Below are 17,314 nucleotides of genomic sequence, written 5' to 3'. Positions count from 1 at the left end.
GGAACAATTAACATAAAACCCTAAACCAGGCACATTTTACGATATCACACCACACAAGCCTCTTGTAAAATTTTAGAATAAAGAAACATATCGTTACCTTAATTCACAAAAGAAACTGCATTTTTTCACAGATTTTGATAGGATGTATTAAAATACACCTTCAATAAAAATTTTAGAGTGTTAGTACCAAAAAAACGGAGTTGCATACCACATTTTAAAAAGCCCTACTTGTTTTGATACTCTTTTCACAATTTTTCGCTTCTCCTGTTAAATAGAAACTTGTTGGTTAGGGCCTTTGTGAATTAAGGTAACCATGTGTATGCATATTTTAAAGCACCACCTCTTAATATTATTTTCAACTTTTGAATTATAAAAAACTAGCTTTTACCCGCGGGTTACACCCCACGTTTTATACAAATATCAAAAATACTTTTTGTAAAGATGTTATATTTTATTTCTGCTCTAATTTTACTATAGCCGTGATAGCGGAATATGGTAGGTTGTATAACTTGGGTAATAATTTTTTGGCACACCAGGTGTTTTTATTTAGGTTGAAATATCTCCCACAAATTATATAATAGAAGAAATACCAATGTAATGTAATGTTGTAATATCTAAATTCTAACTATCTAATTTCATACGATTATTTCTTATATTATTTCACAGCATGTTTTTAATACTTCAAAGCATCTATTAACATAAATGCATTTTCCAATGCAATTATCATATATTTTATTCTCGATAAAGTTTTGGGTTTTACTTTAAGGCATTCTTGTTTATTGTCATTGCAAAAGCTAAGCGAACTGGGAACTGAAGTCTGTTAAATTCGAAAGGCATAGCAAAAGGAATTAAAGGGGTCATGTGACTTGTGGTTCCGAAGTTATGGCTGATAAGAAATTCCACGCCTATATTATGTGCCACGCCCCCATTTACAAACTCATGTATATATATATACCTTACTATAAGCACCTACCATAGATATGTTTACATACCAAATTTCAATTTTATGTGGCTTATGGTTCCGAAGTTATGGCTTACTAAAAATTCCATGACTATGAGATATGTCACGTCCCCTCCACAAAGTCATTTGTTATAAGCATCTACCATGGATATGTCTGCATACCAAATTTCAAGGTCATGTGACATGGTTCCGAAGTTATAGTTGATTCAAAATTTGCAGGCTTATGGGAGGTGCCACTCCCCATTGCAAAATTGACAAAAAACTTACAAATAAAAATACTTTGCACGGTTCACCGAAATAGAAGCGAACAATAATTCAAATTTATTTTAATAATAATTAAAATTTAAGACGGGCATCAGCCTATTTTCACTTCGCGTCAAATGAGTGATGTGTTTATACCTGTTTTCTAACCGAAGTGAGAAATAAAAAACCGATTTGAAAACTAATTCGAGTCAGTACACTTTTCAATTTCAACGCGCTTTGAAATTCAGTTTATGTATCCGTTTTAAATCACAGCGAACTAGGTCAAAGCGCTTTATGTGTCGGTATAAACAAGGTATATGACGATTAACGATACAAATACCACTGGACGTGTCATGGGTTTTATAACAATTCTACATCAAAACATTAATTTCGCGATAAGGGCTCGATACGTATGTGCTATGTAATTGAAGCCTCCGTACAAATGAATAGTTAAGAAGCCGTTGGTGACATTTAAAAGGGAAATCAGTGTGCTATTTAAATCATCATTCGTCAATAGTTTTAAATCCATGCCTGTTAGCTTCCGCTGTTTGTGAAGTTTAAATAAACTATTCTTTATCACAGCGGTTGCTTTGTCTGACCTGGGTTCGATCCTTGGCCGAATAACATATAAATTAGAAAAAGTTTTTTTTAACTGAAATACTTAAGGCAAAATAAGGCATCGACTGCACATGTACATTGCAGAACAATTAGGCTCTGAAAACATAGATATTTGTTAGTTCTGTGAGTTTTTACGTTTTTAATAAAAAATGTAGAAGTAAACGAGTTCAATTACTTAAAAACATTTTTAAAAATTTTATTTTTTTATTTTGTTTAGTATGTTCAACCGGCAGTTACTAACAGTCCCAGCCAAGTGCGTTCTAATCAAGCAGGCAGTTTATATCGAGGACCCTCTGCTAGTCCAGCGCCCCGTAATGGCGCTCGTCATGTCCCAATGCAAGCTATGTATCCACAGACGATGCATCAAGGAGTTCAAAGCGTCGTAGTACAACCTTTTCCACAATATCAGCGTCAAGCGTTTCAAGCACCACCCTACGCACAATATACGCAACCAATGCAGCCAAATTATCCATATCCATATCCCTCATACTACCCTGTTCCTGCGCAGCGCGGTGCTGTAGGTGTTAGTACTGGAGTCGGTGTTGGTAACACAATGTCTGTACAATCAGGGCCAAATGGTCCAATGACAGGTCCGCCTGGTGCTACACAAACTCAGTTGCCGTTAGCGCCTGGAACGGTGCTTACTACGAGTGCCGTACCACCTGGCTCTAACCCAGCGGTTTTGGGCGTAGGACCTTCCCCCAGTGGACAGCAGGTTGCCGTCCAGTCGATGGTTGGAGTTGTGCAAACTACTGTTCCTACACAGCCAAGCCAAAAGTCTACACGTCGGCGTGCACATGCTCTCGAAATCATTGATCCCAGCACAAATAAAAATATTTTAGAAGATTTCGATAGGACGAAGGTATTAAATATATGAAAGCATTTTTTCTAATAATAAAACCTTTACCATTTTCTATAGACATCTACAAGCTCAGATGTTGAATATACCGACCAAAATGTGTATGTCCAGCAACCGATTGTTATGGCGGATCAACTGCGTAATATGCCATATGATATGATGGGTATGTATTATAAGGATTATATAAAAACATACTAATATCTTTGTCACCTTTCAGAAATGCACCAATTAGGTCGCGATGTAACACTGGGGCAGACCCCAGTTGTTTCAGCTATAACAGACGGTCCCTCAGTTGAAATCCTACCGCCAATGCAAAAGCCTAGAAGTAAAAAGTAAGTACCTCATTAAAACTAAATTTAATATTTTTTCGTTATTATGGAGTAGTGCGAAGTGTGCCTTAAGCAATTTCTCGATTTATTTGTGAACTAATTTTGTTGTATAATTTATTACGTCTAAGCTTCGCAGTGCTTGTGCTAAATGACAAATGTTTACCATTTGTTTTCTTTTCAGAATACTACCAATTGTTAATCCTAAGGATGGGAATTCTGTACAAAGCTCAGGTATGCGGATATTTAAGTTATTCTTAGCAAGAAACACTGCCATGAATTTTTCCCTTTTGAACGTTGACAATTTGTAAATAAATTTCAATATCAATGAAGTCTTATAATTGTCTTTCGAAAGAATTTAAACTAAGTGCTCCTGCACGTTCTCACTTATGCCCAAAGATTTCTCATTCTCATTGAACCCGTGTTTTACAATCCCTAGACACGGTGATAGCTACTGTGGATGAGTGATTAGAGCTGTGGAATAAGCACTCACTCATTTCGAATATGTAACAGGCAAATCATATAAAAACCAAAGAGAAATAAATCGTAATTGCAACCACCATGAACGTCTGCTCTATGAATGCCATAATCGGAATCCAACCATCACCGGTTGCATGGGAGGAGTTTCTGTTGCCTCGTGAGACCTTCGCCACATTGGGCTTACTTAAACCTAGCATCGCTTCCCCTGTCCGCTTAAACCTACACCACCTACGTTTAGTCCTATCCCGTCGAAAAATTATGTTTCTTGGTCCCACACTCCGTATCATAAGTATATATCCACTCACAAATTTTCGATTGCTTTAAAAGGACTCAGTCAAGGTTAATAAAATGTTTGGCAAAATTAAATTAAATTACAATTAAGAACCAATAAAGGTGTATATTTTAAACCTTTAGTGTAATTTTTAAAGCTGTGTAGAAAACAGCACATATCCTTGTTTTGTTTAGGTCATCCGTATCTTTTACGAAAATTACAACATTTTAGGGCATATGGCTAATCAAATTTCTAATCATATCCACATCAATATCATTTGAAGCGTTCCTACGACAGTGGGGTCTACGTAACCGGAACGACCCAGATTTATATCTGGCCAAGGACTGTCACTCCAGCAACACCCACCAAAATTTCTTTACGGAATTTGTATGCTGTTAGAACAACAACAACAAAGCGCTCTAAACTCCATTCTACGTTAGTGAACGGCATTTTGTTTTCAAAAATCCGTTTGACTAGTTGTCCTTAATACAAATTTTACCAAAAACACATGGTGTGCAACATCCTCTTTTGTGCTACACTATGTCTTTTTGGCCTTTATTACATATACAGCGTGAATAGTCCTTCTTCCCAATTTATTTGTTAACACGGTAAGATATGCTCTTGGCTTCTTACGCGTGTTCATCAGAGAAACAAAAGAGGTGTTCCTTTATAAAAGAAGGCGTTCCACTGAAGAAGAATTTCCACATTGAAATCACGTAAGTAATTTCAATGTACTGATAAGAATCTGGAGTGAATATTTTCCCCCTAATTTGAATTTCCATACGATAGACGCTTGCAAGCGTATCGTATAAAATCAGTTTTCGTGTTATCGTTTTCATACGTTTTCAGATGTATTATTGTGAATGGCTGTGGTTTTTGTTCACTTTTTATTGTGATCCAACATAAATCAGCCACGCTAACTATAGGATTTCATACTACAAACATCGATTCGTAATAGGGATTTACAGATTGCAAGCGTTTATCGTGCATCGTATGAATTCATAATAGGGGGGTTTTCACCAAAAGTGTTAGCTATCGATATTCTTGTAACTTAGATATTCCAAAATTTAATTTTGCTTCTTAATTATCCTACTCAATTTAGCCCGGTATTTTGCCTTCCGAGTTTTAGATGGGCGTCGTTATTGTAGTTGACACACTCACCGCCTTCTGTTATTTTAAATGTAGCCATAACTCTTAATAGACTGCCAAACAGCTTACACGAACACATGACGATTTAATTCGGCTTTTAAATAGCTTACACAATCACTAGTAGGACTTTTGGGTTTCGCTTTTTTTTTGGCGGTGAACCCATAAGCGAAAGGTTTTTTAGAAAAAGTTTCTTTAATACCTTAAATTCAATACTTTCCACGGAAACAAATCACTTCGAGGTTTTCTTCAATTTACACATTCCTAAAAAAAACCAAAAAAAAAAAAAATTAATCTTGAAAACTTATGTTTTCTATTAATTATTACATTTATTTGATGAAAGGGTAAACAAATTTGGTGCTACTTGACCCCAAAAACTAAAAACGCATATTTGATTTTTGTTGCAGTTATAAAAAATCATCCCAAATCAGTGTTGGCGAAATGAAACGGGGCAGCTCCTCTACAGGGATATTGACCCTCCTGGAAAACGTATAAAGAAAAATGAATTTAACTTTATGCCCCTGCCTGAACTTAAACAAACTGACGACCACATCCCACGTTTCCTTATAGCCAATTGAAGACGTATACATCCACTTTCATCGACCGATGTTTTCCAAATTGAAAGAGGATTGAAAAATATAGGCACTGACTACACACATGTATAAGAGGACATGAGATCTGCCCATCAAAACGCGAAACCTCAAAGCTACTGAAAAATTCTTGAAGGCCACGTTGGCCACATTGAAATAGTCCCCTTCAAAATCTCATCCGACAAATCACTCAATACTGTTCAAGGAAAAATCTATTCGAGAAATATAATTAACCTAACCGAAGCGGAGCTAATGGAAGGTCTAGCCAAGCAAAAATTCGTTGAAGTGAGAAAGTAAATGAAGAACGCTGAGGTCAAACTAGTTCCATCCGGAGCAGCAATTGTAACTTTTGATCTGATACGCAACACACTTATGTTAGGCTGGGAAAGAGTTTACGTGCAGCGGTACATTCCAAACCCCATGAGGTGTCTAAACGGGCAAACCAAGGAAATAGTGCAAAGGTTTCGAATTGTGCACAGAATATGCACCGTCACCACCCCACGAACTTTGCCAGAATAAATTTTGTATTAACAGCAACAGTTACAAACACGCTTCAAACGCTCTGATATGCCCAAGTTTTCTTAAATATAAAGCAATAACCAAAATAAAAATAGAACAAAGGTGTACAGTAGGAGAAGCATGGAAAACATATAGTTCCAACGCAACAGTCTTCCAAATTGCACCTTTCCAAAAAACAACAAACAAACCCTCGTTATCCCAAATTTTAAAAAACGATACCTCCACAACTACATGAAACACCTCAAAGCCAATTAAAGAAAAAAAAGTCCAGCCTAAACGCACAGAATAAACAAGTAATTTTTAAGCAACAAGTACAAATTTAGAAGTACCGTTAATTTTTTCATGATCAAATGATTGGTCCTAAACCAAATAAACCAAATTAGTATGGGACCACCAGTGAGACACTTCCTTTCCGATAGAGAAAGAATTATTGAAATCGGTTAACGTGGTCCAAAGTTATGCGGTAACATACATAAAAACAAAAAAAAAAAAAAAAATATTCCGACGAATTGATAATCTCCTTTTATGGAAGTCAGTTAAAAAACAAAACCGACTTCAATTCTCATATAAAAATTTAAGATTATCGTTAATTTCTTCATGATGCAATGATTGGATCGAAACCAAATTAGTATGGGACCACCACCCTGCAAAAATCTTTGGACCATGTAGTCTATTTGTGGTATATTGGATTACTTACAAAAGTGTTCCTCTGTCATGCTGTAGCGGACCAAGTCGTGTCTCTGCGCCAGCTTATTGTTTGTTATCCGATCACTGCTCGTGTTTTAACGAAATGTGATTGAAGTTGAGCATTTGAAAGCACATTTGCATGTCTGGCTGTAGCTGAACGTGTAGAGATGCTCGCTGTTAGTTCTTAGCTCCCAGCATGTTCAGGTTCGAATGCCGTCAGAGGCCACATTTAATTGTTAATGTTTGTCTTGGTTTTTATTAATTTCGAAAAAGCATTTGAGAAGTGAAGAACAAAAGCGTGTACAAACGAAAAAATATAACAACAATGCCATTGTTAATATGTTGGAGTAGTTTTGTGCTACTCTGATGTAATGCAGGGATGGAGTATATGCCTGCCCTAGGACATCGCAATTTTAATTGGACCATATTTTTTATATGAATTGTGGTTAATTTTGGAGTACTCCTTGGTCCTTAGGGAGTACTCTTTACACGCATGCATGGAGTAGTCGCGATTTTTGCAGGGCAGTGAGACACTTCCTTTCCGTTAGAGAAATAATTATTGAAATCTGTTAATGTGGTCCAAAGTTATGCGGTAACATACGTAAAAAAATAAATAAATACATCCCGACGAATTGATAACCTTCTCCTTTTTGTGAAGTCGGTTAAAATGAGCACAAAACAGCAACCCTACTGCAACCAAAACCTACACTATAACTAAAATCACAACAAAGTTAAAATATCACGCCCCCACCATAAAGAACTACCACCATTCCAATCATTCCCACGACAGTCGGTTCTACGTACCGGAATCACTCGGGTTTTATCCGACCAAGGGCTGTTTCGGCGATCTAACCCCGTTTAGGTTGGTGAAATATCTCAGACATTGTTTGTCCATAGGGCTACATCTGCTACGTACTCTTCTGCTCAGGGCTGGCATCAAATCAAACCCCAGTCCAGAAACTTACACCTGCTGCGTGTGCCAGAGACGACACCACAACTCCACCTCAGCCAAGTGCAATGCTTGCAATGGGTGGAGTTTAGACTAGACTAGAGATGGGCGCGTGAGTAATTTTGGCTCAGGTTCACGCACGCTCACGTTGATGGATTTTCTAAATCTCACACTCTCACGTTCTGTCAAATTTTTTCAATCACGTTCACGCACGCTCACGACGCCTAGTTTTTAATCACACTTTCACGGATTTTTTTTTTCAAATTCGAACTGTATTTATATATGTACATAAATAGAATTTCATATAAATATTGTTACAAGAGCTTAGCCAAACGCCTTGCCTGGGATAAACGCAGTATTCTATTTTTTTTTTACAAATCTCAGATATACGCACATATTAGGCTGGGCCAATTTTGTATGGAGGGAAATAAAAGGCGTTAGATTGACAGTAATATTTGATGAATTCATAATGGTGTCGTAAGTGTCGTATTGTAGTATGTCGTAAACTTTATAAGCTTAAATAAATGTTTAGAGAATTTGAAACCACAACCAACTATTTTTTAACACTGCGAGAATTCATAATATGACTTTGATGGTACTTTGTGAACCCCCTTAATATATTTTTTAGGCGCTTAAAGTTTACGACATACAACAATACGACACTTATGACACCGTTGTGAATACCCCAATTATGTTGTCACATGTCTGAAATATTTGGTATACGTTCCTTCAGCTGCGAGAATACAAAATACAACGTGGTGCAACGTTTTAAAACAACGCACCATACGCTTTTTACGCCAAGGTCAATAATTGTATAGTTTGGAACAAATTGATAAATCGGTTACTGAGATATACATACAGTGAACCAAATAAAAACTGCGAGGCCGCACAAGATCTCCTGTCGCAAACAGTAGTGGAGATAAATGTTGACGTAGCCTTATTAAGTGAGCCGTACAAGGGAAGATCAGTCAATTGCACCCAAGATGCCTGCGGAAAGGACCCAATATGGACTTGCGGGCGAAGTCCCACATACAAAGAAAATATATTGAACGAAAGAGGCTTTGTTTGCGGTAAGGCAGGGGATATCTACATATATAGCTGCTACATACCGCCAAGCACTCCTATAGATGAATTTGGGGAGATAGTCGGAAAAATAGCCATGGATGCCATCACCAGACACCGATTTATTATCGCAAGAGATTTTAATGCTTTAGCTATAGAGTGAGGCTCCCAGCGAACCACCCCGAAGGAAAGAGCCCTGCTTGAAACATTTGCATGCTTGGACACAGCTTTTCTAAATACCGGCGCGGAACAAACTTCTCCAAAAACGGCTTCGGATCCGTTACAGACATGTTGTTGTATCAGCATACAAGTTCCCCAAAGAGTTTTCGGGGAGTGTTGCTGGAGTGACAGTCCTTGGCCAAATATAAATCTGGGTCGTTCCGGTTACGTAGACCCGACTGTCGTGGGAGCGATCCATTATAGACATCACGTTGACCAGTGTTAACCTTTACAGGCTGTGCAGGTGGAGAATCAGCGATTGTTACACCCAAAGGGACCACTCAGAAATTGTATTCGATATTAATTTAAGCGAATGCAAACCCCTTAATACGCAACCCCCTCTGAAATGCCGTGGATGGAAAATCAGATCCTTCGATCCTGAACTATTCAAGGAAATGCTGCAAGCGGCACATTACACGGGATGTGCGGATAACATGGTTCATGTCCCGTAAGTCGGCACCAAAGCAACACTGTCCCGTTTGTTGGTGGAACGAACACATACGCTCCCTAAGAGAAGAGTCTATTAAGTGTAGAAGGCGCTTCCAAAGAGCAAGAGGCAGACGGCATTTCACCGATTCCAGAGACAGGTTCAAATCAGCGCGACACGCACTTAAGGTTGCTATGAAAGATAGCAAGCGTCAATGCTTTCTTGCACTTTGCGACGACGCTGAGAACAATCCTTGGGGACAGCATACAGAATGGTTACCAAACAGTTGAAATTCGCCAAAGAATCAATCCCAACATGTCCGCTCTTCCTAAGGAACGTAGTGAATACACTTTTTCCCGAACAAAGGAAGCTGGTTTCCTCCACCTCAATAGCTAGGTCTATTCCATTCGGAGAGTAACTGTCGACGAAGTTATTCAAGCCGCAAAGAGACTCGACGATAACAAGTCTCCTGGTCCAGACGGGGGGCCGATCAAGTTACTAAAGCTAGCTTTTACACATGCGGCATCAACATTTGTAAACATATTCAACACATGTTTATCTGAGGGAACGTTTCCATCGATATGGAAGCGGCAAACGCTAGTACTATTACCCAAAACGGGTAAATCTCCCACGGAGCCGTCTTGTTACAGACCCATTTGTTTGCTACACTCCGCAGGTAAGGTCTTGGAGCGAATCATTTACAACCGCCTTGAAAGCGAAGTCGAAGCTGCGAAGGGTATATCCGAACCCCAGTTCGGCTTCAGGAAAGGAAGGTCCACGATAGATGCCGTGAATACCGTTACAAGAATGGCACAAGAGGCGATAAGTGGCACTCGATGGCTCGAGGGCTCTAAAGAGTACTGCCTAAAGGTGACCCTGGACATCAAAAACGCTTTTAACACAGCGAACTGGGCAAAAGTCCTGGACGCACTGGACCGCATTGGGATATCGCCTTACCTACGGGGAATGATCCGCAGCGATTTCGAAATACGTATTCTGGAGTACGAAACAGCAGACACGAGGACTTTAAAGGTTACAGGCGGTATTCCCCAAGGCTCCATGCTCGGCCCATTACTATGGAACGTCGTGTACGACGGTGTCCTGCGCCTCAAAGTTCACAGCGGTGCCAAAATAATCTCCTTTGCGGACGATATTGTCTTAGTCGTCACTGCTAAACATCTTAGCGAAATCTGTGAAATAGCAAACGGAACTATAGCGTCCGTTCAGTCGTGGCTTAGGCAAAACGGACTTCAGCTCGCGGAGCAGAAAACAGTGTCAGTGCTCATATACAGCAAGAAGAAGGTGGAGTCCGTCACAATAAAAAATCGTCGACCACAACATTACTACGATGCCAGGGGTTAAGAACCTGGGAATCATGATAGACAGGAGGCTCTCGTTCAATTCCCACCTCGGATACTTCAACGAGAAAGCATCGGCTACGTTAACAGCACTATCGCGGATAATGCGAAATGCACGCGGACCAAAGCAACGCCGGTGGGAATTACTTGCAGGAGTTGTAAAGAGCCAAATACTTTACGGTGCTTCAGTCTGGCAATCTGCCACGCGGCATGTGTCTTACCTGCTGGGCAAAAAGGCAACGTATCGCGCTTTGAGTATACTGCGCGTTTAAAACCCTATTAGACGAAGCAGCATTAGTAATCGGCGGAATGTATCCCGCTGATATACTGGCAAATGAAGCGGCAACTTTGCGGAGAGTAAAATGGATCGCTCCATAGCACGAGAACCCAGCACCAAACCTGGCAGATTAGGTGGAGCAATGCAACAAAGGGCCGCTGGACATATCGCTGCATTCCAGATTTGAAAATCTGGATGGCAAGGAAGCAGGTGAAGTCAATTTCTATCGTGACACAATTAACAGGGCACGGATGCTTTAAAGCGTACCTTCACCGATTCAAACACCAAACGGGCCCCATATGCGACTTCTGTAAAGGAGACGCGATAAAAGACGTCCACTACGGCATTTTTGAGTGTGGGCGATTTAACAGCAACTTCGCAATATAGCTGGCATGAACAGCGAAAAATGGACCATAACAAGTAACGCTATAGCAGAGCCGATGCAGAGACTAAGGAGTCTCGAAAGGCTACGGCGTAGCAGCGGAGACTAATCGCCATTCCCCTCCACGAAGTAATGCTTGACGGTGGTCCCGTGGGGTGAGCAGCTCGACGAAAAAAACAGGCTTGTCCTGGTTTCATAGGGCCGCTCGAAGGTAGTGCGCTACCACAACGCCCCTGAAAAAAAAAAAACAAATAAAAACTGGGACGCGACATTTTAGTAATTTTTGATATTGGTGCATATCTGATGACTTGGACAAAAAATGCCTTTGGGTGTTATATATATTGGTTTTTTTGGGGGTTCGCTCTGTAACTTTTCAATGAACAAACAAAGAAGTGGTGCATGAGGATAATAGTTCAATATTTGTACAATAGAGTACACACGTAATTGGAAAAATTTTCCAAGTTTCGAGAGTTATTGATTTTTTTACTCGAGATTTCGGCTCGCTGGTGGTTTGAGATAGTAATATTTTTCGACCCAAGTTTTATAGAAACTAGCTATCTGATTTAATTAATTCCATAATGTAAATAAACAAAAGGTAAAAAATCTGCGAAGATTATGAGTTATTCATCAATTTATTATAAATGTGAATCCGTATTTAATTTTTAACAACATCTTTGTTATACAAATTAGATTTGTTCGCCACCGTGTTTCTTGTAATTCGATTTTTTCTTTAGTCGGTCTGCGCTATATTGGAAGAATTTCTTGGATAATTCATCCACTAAATTCATCGAAATATCTTTGAATGTTAAGTGGAATGCAAGGCGACCGCATTCACATTTTTAGTATTGCGCATTTCTAAATTGTCTTGTTTCGTTAAAATTATGTAACGTTTTTTGTTAATTTCGCCTTTTATTGCAAATATTTCATTAATACAAAAGAAGGGACTAAAAGTTTTAATAACTTACTTAATTGCTTTTTGCATAATTGATAAACGTCACCGTTGCCATTTGAAGAGTGTGAAGAACTAGATTCACTGGAGCTACTAATTCGCCGTTTGTTCATATTTTAGTATTATTTAATCAGCCAATCTATAAACACAACTTCGTAATATTTTTTAAATTATTGAGCTTTCGAACTGACGTGAGAAAAATACATTTTTCACTTGCTGTATATTTTTTAATAGAAGATTCGAATTCGAAACGTGCCCAAAAAATAGATTCGAGACATTTATTTTCTCGAGTTCGTCTCGAATTCGATACGATGCCACCCTCGTTTTTGTGTTTATTGGGATACCATACAACAGACACAACCGCACCACTACCTGCCTTGGCTGGTGTCACTGTAGGGCATGTTCATGTCTACGCACCACGCGAGATTGGATGAGGAACGCCGAGGGCCTGTGCTGCGCTGCCAGGTCGCAAGTCCCAACCGCGACGCCGCCCTCTACCACCTCAGGGCGGTACTTTCACAAGAGCCCACACAGCCAGCGGCGGGCAGGCAACACACATCACTCACCCCCCACATAACTATAAGTCTCCTCGGGCACACGAAGCTCCTACAATATAACTGTAACGGACTACAGATCAAGATCGAGGGATAACGGTCTCTAGGGGCCGGCATGAAATATTAATAGCTGCGGTCCTAGCCGCTCCCGGAATCCCGGTATCAGGGATCATAACGCGGAGATTCGGCAACTAGTGAACGTACATAAGCGGAAGAAGTGGGAAGAGCATCTGAAGACCTGCAACTTAACCTCTGGTGTGAGTAAGCTTTAGTCAACAGTGAGGTTACTATCCAATCCGACGAAGCGCGACGACAGAGTCGAAATCTCTTAGCCAACAATTTACCCTGCATCCTCCGGCAGACAAAGCCAATTGTCGAGGCCTAGAAGGCTGCATGAACTGCCCACAAAAAGTACGCCTATTGCATTCACCAGCGGTGAAGTTAAGGTAGACACCGAGAAAGCGAAAGCATTCACAGCCATTGGACCGGACGGAATATCCATGCTGATGCTGTAAAATTTGGGTCCTGCCGGAGCAGATTACCTCACCAAGGTCCTCAACCTGTCAATGGCCACTCTCATCATTCCAGATCTGGAAAATTGGGAGAGTGGTCCCACTACTCAAACCGTGGAAACCAGTCAACAAAGGAGAGTCTTATCGTCCGATAACCCTCCCGAATTACACGAACCACCTGACCCCAGCAGTGCACAGCACAACAACAGCACTTAACGCCATAAACACCCAGATAACACGTGGCCTAAACCAATGTCCGCCCTGGTGAGAGAACAGTTCTAGTATCGTTGGACCTGTGAAAGGCGTTTGACACCGTCAGTCACTCCACACAATCAACACGTCAAAGCATAGCCTTTCCACCAACAACGTTTTACACCAAACTACATCGAGCAACAGACTTGCACATTATGAATAAGTATATACAAGGAAACGGATGTCAACTTAATTGTACAATCACCAGACGATATACCAGAACTAAACTCAGGCCATCACCTTATAGGGGGTGCGTAAACACCCAAAATACACTATGGGGATCCAAATACTGCTCCAGAAGTGGAGTACTGTGGAAGGAATTTGCAGACCAACGGAACCTTACTATTTATTACGAACGACGCATTAGCAACACTTTTAAATACAAGAAACATTGACGTATCGATGGCAAGCGCAAAGCTGGTAGCAACATTAAATTGGAGCTGGCCATCACAATCAATTGCGGGGGACGACTTTCCACTTTCGATTTGCCAACTCGCTTAACCCAACGCTATACACGAACCATTTGGAACAAGGCCAAACAAATAAAATCGCCCAAGGCCCCAGATTTCCCTCCCATCTATCACACCCAAAACAAATAGCAGACAATTTTGCAAATTTATGGAGCTCGATAGCATCAAATGACAATTTCAACCCTCGCCTAATCCTCGACAAATCAAAAAAAAATTACCCTAGCAGTATGTCTGACAATAGCAACCAATGTCGAATCTTGGACGAAGTAACAGTGATGGTGTAAATATTCAACGCGTTAAAAGAACCAGGAAAGGATAAAATCACTTTCCACGATTAAAAACACATCGAGCATAATCAAAAACCGCGTATGCGAACTGTACAGATAAATCCTCAGAACAGGAACATATCCGCATGATTGGAAACATGCGACGCTTACACCAATACCTAAGGTGGGGAAAAATTAAAACTCGACCAAAGGGTATCGCCCGGTATCCTTGATATCAGTATTGGCAGAAATCTTGGACAAATTATAACTCAAAGACTTTGGTAAGTTTATGGGTATAATATACACGGATCACAACACGCGTACAAAGCAGGTCATGGAGTGCACACTATCTGCCATCTCCTCGAAACAAATACGAAAACCAACTTGGGAAATCTGAAACACAACGTAATAATTTCGGAAGACATATAGAAGGCAGTCGACAGGGTCATATCAACGTACATCATTAAAGAATTACAACTTTGGGGTATTTGCTATTAAAGCTATCGCAGAAAAGGATCACCGTCAAAGTAGATGGGCACCTTTCACGTACCTTTAAGCTCAATAATGGAATCCCACAAGGGGTCAGTTTTTCTCTTCAACGCCTACACAAACATACTTTCCAGGTTACTAAATAATACTCCAGGCATAAACTTCATAGGTATATATACTTCTTCGTGAAGTATTTCTAGTATCTCCTCAGGATCCGTCAGTAGTTTGGAAGCTGTGTGTGTGTGGTTCATTAAATTCTGAAGCTTAATTTCGGCTACAGTTTCTGTGACATGAAAGGAGTCTTTTTGAGGGTAGCAATCCTGCTTAGCTGCTTGTATTTTGCTGTAGCAAGGAACGCGTCCGGATCTAATGTTTTCGTATTATCTTCTTAAGAAGTCAGCTCCTATAAGCATAGACAAAGCTTGTTGTGGTGTTAACTTTGCCTTTTCTTTTGTTTGGATACCTTCTTGTATCGTTGTATTCGTTGTTGTGGTTGTTGTAACAGCATACAAATTCCAAAAGAGTATTTCGTCGCTCGTTGTGGAGACGAAATTATTTCCTTGAGCACAAATGAAGCATTTCGTTTCCCTTGCTTACCTAGTTTGGACTGAGCAGCGATTGTGAGCACTTCCAAGTCATCACTTTTTCGTAATTTTTCTGTTTTTCTTCTCTTGCTCCTCGCGCTTGAGTCGGAAAACAATATCTGTGATCGCCTTCCAGATGGTCTTATACCTTTAGGGATGCTAATCGTTCCGTCTAACCATGGTTTGTGTTTTTTTTTACGAAAATTTGCTCTTCAAATTTATCCATCTGGTCTTAATATTCGATTTCAAACGACGTACGTCTTTTTTGATTTTCACTCTAACGAGAACAAAGGCTGCTTATTAGACGACGTCTTGTTTAATAATAATAATAGATTGGCGCTTACACATATGTTAGTGTTTGGCCGAGCTTCTCCTCCGACTTGTGGCGTGCGCCTTGATGTTGCCACACAAAGCGGAGGGACCTACAGTTTTACGCCGACTCCGAACGGCGATTGTATTTTTATGAGAAGCTGTTTTTCATGGCAGAAATACACTCGGAGGTTTGCCATTGCCTGCCGAGGGACGACCGCTGTTAAGAAAAAACCTTTTTCTATATTTTTTATACCCGAGCGCACTTGTGCACAAGGGTATTATAACTTTGTTCACATAACGGCAAATGTATACATAAATGATCAGAATGAAAAGAGAAATCGATTAAGCGGTGACTGTCTGTCCGTCCGTCCGTCCGTCCGTCTGTCCGTCCGTCTGTGCACACGATAACTCGAGTAAACATTAAGATATCTTAATGAAACTTGGTACGTGTACTTCTTTCGGGCGTAGGACGGATGGTATTGAAAATTTTTAAAATCGGACAATAACCACGCCCACATCCCATATAACGGTAATTTCGAGAAATACGAAATCCTCGATAAATCAGTAAATATTAAAGCAAATTTATTCAAAATGATGGTTGCAACAATTCTTTGCCAGGAAATACATTTATGATAAAATTTTGGAAAATGGGCCTGGCACCGCCCACTTATGATCACGTATATGTATCTCGCTAACCGTTCTAGCAATTTTTACCAAACTCGGTATGGTTATTGTGCTTGCCACATAAAAGTAAACCATTGAAAATTGTTGAAATCGGACTAAAATTACGGCCGCTTTTCATATAACGGTAAATTTCAGAAATGCTTGAAATTTCAATATTTTCAAATTTAAGGACGCTAGTTTACTTAAAATTTATACACGCCGGCTTATCATGTAGCGGTAGCTTTTGGAAAGGTGGAAAACATATATTTAATACTTGCGCCGGGTATTTAATGTTCGGCTCCGCCCGAACTTAGACTTTCTTACTTGTTGCGATGTTGCTTTGACCAGGGCTTGAACCTAGGTGGTGATGAGTGAAAGCGCGCACTGCTTGCCACTACACCACAGCGGCCGACGTCTAGTTTGGTGTTGTTAAAAAACACAAAAAGTACGTTCTACAATTTTTTCGTATGGAAAAAATGCACAGCACCGCTAGCAAAAAAAAAATTGATGGGCTACAAAAATGCATACTTAATTTTTTTTATTATTCTGATAAAAAACTTAAAGATTTTACGAAAGTTTGTTGAATTTTGTTTAAATATTGCACAAGGAAACTAGAGTTTTTTGCTTAGCAGCCGACGGTGTAGAATATTTTCATAACCCTTTGGATCTCCGTCCTGCTGGTATGCGCTTTTTTCTACAAAGTCCGGCAAATTGGTTTCGAGACTTCCTTGTTCATTATTCTCTTAATATTAACTAACGGTACCAAATGCCACCAAGTAAACACTTCTAAACTATTAAGCTGCCACCACCACGTTATTTTGTCACCCACTTCACCGATTTGAAATCCGACAATTTTCGGATAACCTATGGAGCTTGCACTTATTTATAT

At 39.9% G+C, this 17,314-nt stretch overlaps 1 protein-coding gene across 1 annotated transcript in view; it reads left to right on the top strand.

Annotated features, from left to right (window-relative positions):
* Positions 1-17,314, top strand: part of LOC118745738 (eukaryotic translation initiation factor 4 gamma 3) — a gene marked incomplete at its 5' end in the record, with an annotated part of 129,362 nt that overhangs the window by 39,565 nt on the left and 72,483 nt on the right. The window contains 4 exon segments of the mRNA XM_036479376.1: positions 2,040-2,684; positions 2,742-2,844; positions 2,899-3,013; positions 3,192-3,241. Of these exon segments, the coding sequence (XP_036335269.1) occupies positions 2,040-2,684; positions 2,742-2,844; positions 2,899-3,013; positions 3,192-3,241 (913 nt within the window).

Source organism: Rhagoletis pomonella, unplaced genomic scaffold (genome assembly GCF_013731165.1).
Source record: "Rhagoletis pomonella isolate Grant_MI unplaced genomic scaffold, Rhpom_1.0 Rhpom_scaffold_00009, whole genome shotgun sequence".
Taxonomy (NCBI): Eukaryota; Metazoa; Arthropoda; class Insecta; order Diptera; family Tephritidae; genus Rhagoletis; species Rhagoletis pomonella.
Note: the sequence above shows the minus strand (reverse complement) of the source record. Positions and strands in the feature narration are given on the sequence as shown.